This window comes from Hordeum vulgare, chromosome 5H (assembly GCF_904849725.1).
Source record: "Hordeum vulgare subsp. vulgare chromosome 5H, MorexV3_pseudomolecules_assembly, whole genome shotgun sequence".
Lineage (NCBI taxonomy): Eukaryota > Viridiplantae > Streptophyta > Magnoliopsida > Poales > Poaceae > Hordeum > Hordeum vulgare.
Genome location: NC_058522.1, coordinates 70,868,370 through 70,875,052, shown reverse-complemented (window position 1 = coordinate 70,875,052; position 6,683 = coordinate 70,868,370). Strand labels below are relative to the sequence as shown.

At 44.9% G+C, this 6,683-nt stretch overlaps 1 protein-coding gene across 1 annotated transcript; it reads left to right on the top strand.

Annotated features, from left to right (window-relative positions):
• Positions 1 to 310: 310 nt before the first annotated feature.
• On the top strand, positions 311 to 4,381 carry LOC123394957. Its single transcript, XM_045089862.1, has 6 exons — positions 311 to 816; positions 1,214 to 1,419; positions 2,211 to 2,496; positions 3,259 to 3,366; positions 3,542 to 3,792; positions 3,888 to 4,381. The coding sequence occupies exons 1-6, from the start codon at positions 607 to 609 to the stop codon at positions 3,976 to 3,978; spliced, it is 1,152 nt and encodes a 383-aa protein (XP_044945797.1). The 5' UTR covers positions 311 to 606; the 3' UTR covers positions 3,979 to 4,381.
• The last annotated feature ends 2,302 nt before the right edge of the window (positions 4,382 to 6,683 follow it).

The window sequence follows — 6,683 nt, the reverse complement described above, 5'->3', positions numbered from 1 at the left end:
TTGTCACAAACGTCTTCGTAGTCGAAGAGAACACCTCCATCTGATTTTTCTGGGCTTGACATTAATATTTGTATTTTTTAAAATTTATTTTAGGTCTTTCGTCGATATGTCTTTAATGAAAGAAGACGTTTCCGTCGACTACAAAGACGTATATAACGACTTTATCAATGTTAACATAACGTGTCGACTGTGTCTTTTAAGGTGTTCATAGATATAGAGTGTACGAGTGTAGGCTTATAAGGTTGGCTGTATGCTCGGCCGACTTCTGTGTATAAAAGAACTCGGATCTGATTTTCGTTAGACGCAAGTCTGTGCGCCGCGGTACACGGGAACTTGGCCTGCTCTGCTGGCGGAGGTGCGCCAGTGGTAACTCAGTAGGCGACGCGGTGGGTGAAGGTGACGCGACGGTCCACGCGAGGCCATACGTGGGAAGGCCGGAGCGCGTCCACGCGTTACGCCCGGCCGGGCCCGCATGGCAAGCGAGACACGAGCTGGCGCTTATCCTGGGTCCAGCTAGGCGCCCGCACGAACCACCACCCACCAACCAAGCACCAGACCTCGCGAGACAATCAGAGGGGTCTCGCCGCCGGCGACGGCCGCCCGCACATGCCGATCTCCGCCGGCATCCGCGCGCCGCCGCAGGGGGCGGCCGTGCACGTCCCCGGGCGGCGGCTCCTCGGCGCCCCCGTTCCTCAACTGGCGGCGGGCGGCGGCGTCCGGCGCAGGAGGCTCGGGGTCGTGGTGGCTGCGGCCTCCTCCGCGGCGTCGCCCGACGAGCTCTACGCCCGCGGGAGGCATCTCCACGGGTTCCCCGAGGTGAGCGCGATGCCGATGCCGATGCCGATGCCCCTCCGTGGAGCGGGTGTCTGTCCGTAGTAGCGAAACGAAACTCTGCCCCTTTGTTTGAGCAAATACAAATTGCTATATACTATATTCATGTGTGCAACTCTACAATATAATAAATTATCAAAAAAAGATCTTGTAGATAGAAACTAAAATCATAAGCAGCATAGAATAGGTTACCTGTAGATTGAGGTGTCTCCAGACAGGCGTGAGGAGGTTATTTACCTCCCACTCACAAAGAACTAGATTCTTGTGAGCCTCCAGCCTTCCACTGGAAAAGGTTATCTGGAATAGGATTAGCATCTTTTAATCCTATCGAATCGATGTGCCGATACTGTTCATTATTATGACGCACTTGTACTGTGTGCAGAAATCTTCACTTTGGAACTTGATAAAAGATGTAGAACCTTTGGATCTAAGTGTAGTCCAGAGAGATGTTCCTCCTGAAACTGTGGATGCAATGAAGAGGACTGTTTCGGGCATGTTGGGCCTGCTTCCGTCTGATCAGTTCCGTGTTGTCGTGGAGGCCCTTTGGGATCCCTTCTTCAAGTTGGTGATATCTTCAATAAAGACAGGGTATGCTTTTCTCCTGAATCATACCATTCCTATAGATTATAGTTGAATTTGATTGTCTCTGGTCAAAAGAAGATGCATTTTGGCATGGCTACCTTTTGCAATTGTGTGCATATAGAAGTAGCAAATTACTTGATGTGGAATCTAGGTCAACCCGTTATGTGAGGTGGACTGGGAAAGTACGCCATTAATGGTAGGCTGGTAGCCTGCTCTTATTATCTTTGTGTAGGAAATCGAAATTCAACTGTCACTACTCACTGTAAAAAGGGCAATTATCAGAACAGTTTGCTGCACTTTGAGTCACACATGTCAAAAACATGTTTTAAGGGTGTGAACTGTGGAATCCAATTCATGTTGCATAGTTTCTTCGAGTGTCCGATTTTAATGCTGGTACAGTTGTTGTCTTGTGTACTTAGACGTTTGTCACATAGAATATGCAAATCCTGCTTGATATTTTCCATGCCCTTCCATTTGTTATTGAATGACTACATTGTTTTCATAATTTGAGAAGCAGCAGATGAAAACATGCTAACTGAACTTAATCATTCAGACTTCAGTCTGAAATACTGACCTTGATCAACTTTTTTTCATGTGGTAATAGTTGTTAGTAAGAAAAAGATCGAAAACTTTGCTTTCTTCACTTCTCTAAAACAAGACAGGAAATTTGAACAAGCTCCTGCTCCTTGGTACCTTTTGCTTTGTTATATGCACACCTGGCTTGCACTGCCTACTCACAAACATGATAAACATGCCAGGGATAATTATCACCTAAAGTTACTTTGTCTGTGTTTCAGGTACACTCTGTCTAATGCTGAATACAGGCTCTCCCTTGAAAGAATCCTAGAGTTGTCTGATGATGAAACCGAGTGCAAGGAAAGAGATAGCACTGAATATAGCCACAGTGACCTCAGTTTGGGAGGATCTATTTTGAGATTATCAGAAGATGATGAAGCGACTAATGAATCAGAAAAGAGGCATGCCAATTTATTATCAGAAAATATGGATGGATTAGATAGCTTAAATGCTCAAGCAAAAGAACATATTCTCCAGTTGCAGTGTCGCTTGGATTCTATGGAAAGGGTAACATCTATTTCATTCTTAATTTGGCAATATAAGATGATTGTTACTCCGACTGTTTCACTATCTCTCTCGATCTCTCCTACCTCGGTAACTCCATTTCAAAATGCCCGTGTGTTGAGGAAATCAGTAGTGTGGTTATTGTGTTGACTCCATTCTATACCCCTGTCAATTAACGTTGGGAATGGTTATATAAATAAATATATTTAGTAGAGATATGCATTATGGTCATTTCTTATTAACTTTACTCAGGATTAGTGTGAAGGACAGGCCTGGTGCAGTGGTGAAGTACTCCCCACTTGTGCCATGAGGTCTTGTGTTCGACGTGGCCTCTCTGCATTGCACTGTGCAGGGGTAAGGCTTGCCTCGTATAATCCTTCCCCAGAATCCACCTGGTGTGGGAACTTGTAGCACTGGGTCTGTCCTTTTCTCAGGATTAGTGGTCTGTAAGCATAGTAGGCCGAGGATAGATATAGTAAAACAGAGGGAGTTCTCAGTTTTAGATGTTTATTCTGTTTTTATGAGTAGCCCTATGTATTAGCTATCAAAGCCATGGTGCATTTTTTGCACAGTTACCTTTTTGTATCAAGAATTCCTGCCTGGCACAAGAAGGCTAGTTTATGTAATGCCTGAGGTCATCTTACTTTCTTCAGCGAGAAATTAGTCCCATTTCTGTTCTTTATAATCTTCTTGCCTTAAGTTTCCACTCATCGACCATTGCTTGAGAATTTTATTGGGATGCTTATTCTATTTTCAATCCTGCAGGAGCTACATGAACTCAAGAAGAAAAATTCTTCCCTGCAAATGCAACAGTTTGCTGGAGAAGAAAAAAATGAGTTACTGGACTACTTGAGATCATTATCACCTGACACGGTTTGTTCTATCTCCTACTTCTTCATCCAGCAGTAATATGTTTCCTCTTGTTTCTGCATGTAGTCTATCCAGTGCTTCTTATTGTCCTTCAGTTGAACAACTCAACGGATAAGCTTCTCAGGTTTGCTGGGTACCTGTTTTGTGTCTGATTTGAGCCACTAACTATTTTTTACAGGTTATCGAACTCTCGGAACCTTCCTGCCCTGGTGTGCAGGAAGCTATTCATTCCGTGGTGCATGGTCTTCTAGTAACTCTCTCCCCTAAAATGCATGCAAAGCCCCCTCCAACATCAGAGAACATGGCTGGTGGAAACCTGAATTACGGGAATGGGGATGATGACCGTGCTGAACTCGTGGAGGATGTATCGCTCCCATTTCAGCCCCTCATATCTATTCCTCGGGATCATCTTGCGCGTCTATTATTCTGGTAATACAATTGGATTTATAGCCCTCTTTTCCTACATTGCCTATTGGTACGTTTGAGGTGAACTCTGATCACCCGTTTCTGCAATGGCTGTTCAGGTGTATGCTGCTGGGCCACTACATCCGAGGCCTCGAGCGCAGGTTAGAGCTTTCGCAGCTCCTGGAAATGTCAAGTGACACAAGGTTGTGATTCCCGTGGTGACAATGGCCATGCTTAGGCATCGTGAAGCTTTGCCAGTGGGTTGTCATCATCCAGAACAGAAACGTTCTGGTTGTTCCCTATCATCTGTGACCGTGTACACAGGAAAGAGAAGGTCCGCGGACCAAGGTAAGTGGGCTCCTATTTGCTCTCGCCACAAATGCTCGAAATGGTTGAGTTGCCTGCGGAGTAGAGGCTACCTGCCAAGTTACCAGCTGGTTGTTTCTTTTCGCTTCCTCGTGGATCGTGCTGTGCATATGTGCTGGTAGTGTAGTAATCAACCTTTGCGACTCTTTTGTCATCTGTAAAGTCCGGTTATCTATATGTATAATTTTGTGATTGTATCATAGTTGAACCGCATTGATCTAACTATCTAAGGCGATTGTTGTCTTAAGGGTGTTTCCGCTGTCCTGAGCCAACACGCACTTTTCAGACTCTGAGCCAACACGCACATGACTTTGGCAGCCTGGATGGGTTTTGGGCAACCTTTCTTTGTGGGGGTGGTTCTTCTGGCCTGATGTAACATTATAAGATTCGATTTGTTTTCGTTTTCTAGGGGCAGAGAGCCAGAGACCATCTTTAGTGCCTGGAAAGCCTTTTCATCTTGCACATCACCAAGCTTGAGCGTAGATGAAGGCTTAAGGGCTTCTTTGATTTGCACGGCTTCCTTAAACGTATAAATGGAAAGAGAAAAACGCAATAATATTGTAGTAGGATTTTACATGCAACAAAAAGGATTGTGAACAACTTGAATTTTAAGGAATTAGATGTTTGATTTACAGGAACATGAAAATAATAATATAAATTCTAGTGAAATCAAGGTTAACAAATGAGAAGCTAAGATTATATCGAAAATCCAAGTTTGCTTCCAGGCTCATCTGCTCGTGCTGACAAAAAAAAACTACAAAAAATTCAAAAAACTCACAAGAAGTATGTGGTAGATATTTTGATGTGTGAGGTCCGTTTCAAAAAACAGTCCTATGGGAATTTTAAAAACAATTCTACAATCCAGAGAGCATCATATGAGCATTTTGTTGGAAATATGCCCTAGAGGCAATGATAAAATAGTTATTATTATATTTCCCGTTTCAAGATAATCGTTTATTATCCATGCTATAATTGTATTGAATGAAAACATAGATACATGTGTGGATACATAGACAAAACAATGTCCCTAGCAAGCCTCTAGTTGGCTAGCCAGTTGATCAAGGATGGTAAAGGTTTTCTGACCATACGCAAGTGTTGTCACTTGATAACCGGATCACATCATTAGGAGAATCATGTGATGGACTAGACCCAAACTATGAACGTAGCATGTGATCGTGTCATTTTTTTGCTATTGTTTTCTACGTGTCAAGTATTTATTCCTATGACCATGAGATCATATAATTCACTGACACCGGAGTAATACCTTGTGTGTATCAAACGTTGCAACGTAACTGGATGACTGTAAAGGTGCTCTACAGGTATCTCCGAAGGTGTCCGTTGAGTTAGTATGGATCAAGACTGGGATTTGTCACTCCATGTGACGGAGAGGTATCTCAGGGCCACTCGGTAATACAACATCATAAGCAAGCCTTGCAAGCAATGTGACTAAGTGTAAGTCACGAGATCTTGTATTACAGAACGAGTAAAGAGACTTGCTGGTAACGAGATTGAAATAGGTATACCGATACCGACGATCGAATCTTGGGCAAGTAACATACCGAAGGACAAAGGGAATGACATACGTGATTATATGAATCCTTGGCACGGAGGTTCAGCCGATAAGATCTTCGTAGAATATGTAGAATCCAATATGGACATCCAGGTCCCGCTGTTGGATATTGACCGAGGAGTGTCTCGGGTCATGTTTACATAGTTCTTAAACCCGCAGGGTCTGCACACTTAAGGTTTGATGATGTTTTAGTATAGTTGAGTTATATGTGTGGTTACCGAACGTTGTTCGGAGTCCCGGATGAGATCACAAACATCACAAGGGTTTCCGGAATGGTCCGAAAATGAAGATTGATATATAGGATGTTTTCATTTGGTTACCGGAAAGTTTCGGGCATTACCGGTAGTGTACCGGGAGTGACGAATGGGTTCCGGGTATTCACCGGGAGGGGCCCACCCACCCGGGAGTGAGCCCACTGACCCTAGGGTGGCGCACCAGCCCTTATTGGGCTGGTGAGGCCAGCCCAATAGGGCCATGGCGCCACAAGGGAAAAATACCAAAGGAAAGGAAAAAAAAGGAAAGAGGGAGGTGGGAAGGAAGGAGTGGACTCCTTCCCCTAAACCGAATTGGGGTGGGAGTCCACCTCCTCCTTCGTCCGGCACCCCTTGAGCCCCAAGGCTAGCCCCTCCCCTCCTCCTATATATACTCGTGGTTTTAGGGCTTTTGAGACACAACTTTGCCACGTGCAACTCAAACCTATACCACGTAGTTTTTCCTCTAGATCGGATTTCTGCGGAGCTCGGGAGAGCCGTGCAGGAGTAGATCATCACCACCAACGGAGCGTCGTCACGCTGTCGGAGAACTCATCTACTTTCCCGTCTCTATTGCTGGATCAGGAAGGCCGAGATCGTCATCGAGTTGTACGTGTGCTGAACGCGGAGGTGCCGTCCGTTCGACGATAGATCGGAACGGGTTGTGGGATGGACCGTGGGACGACGGTGATTTGAATCACGAACCTGTACCACTACATCAACCGCCT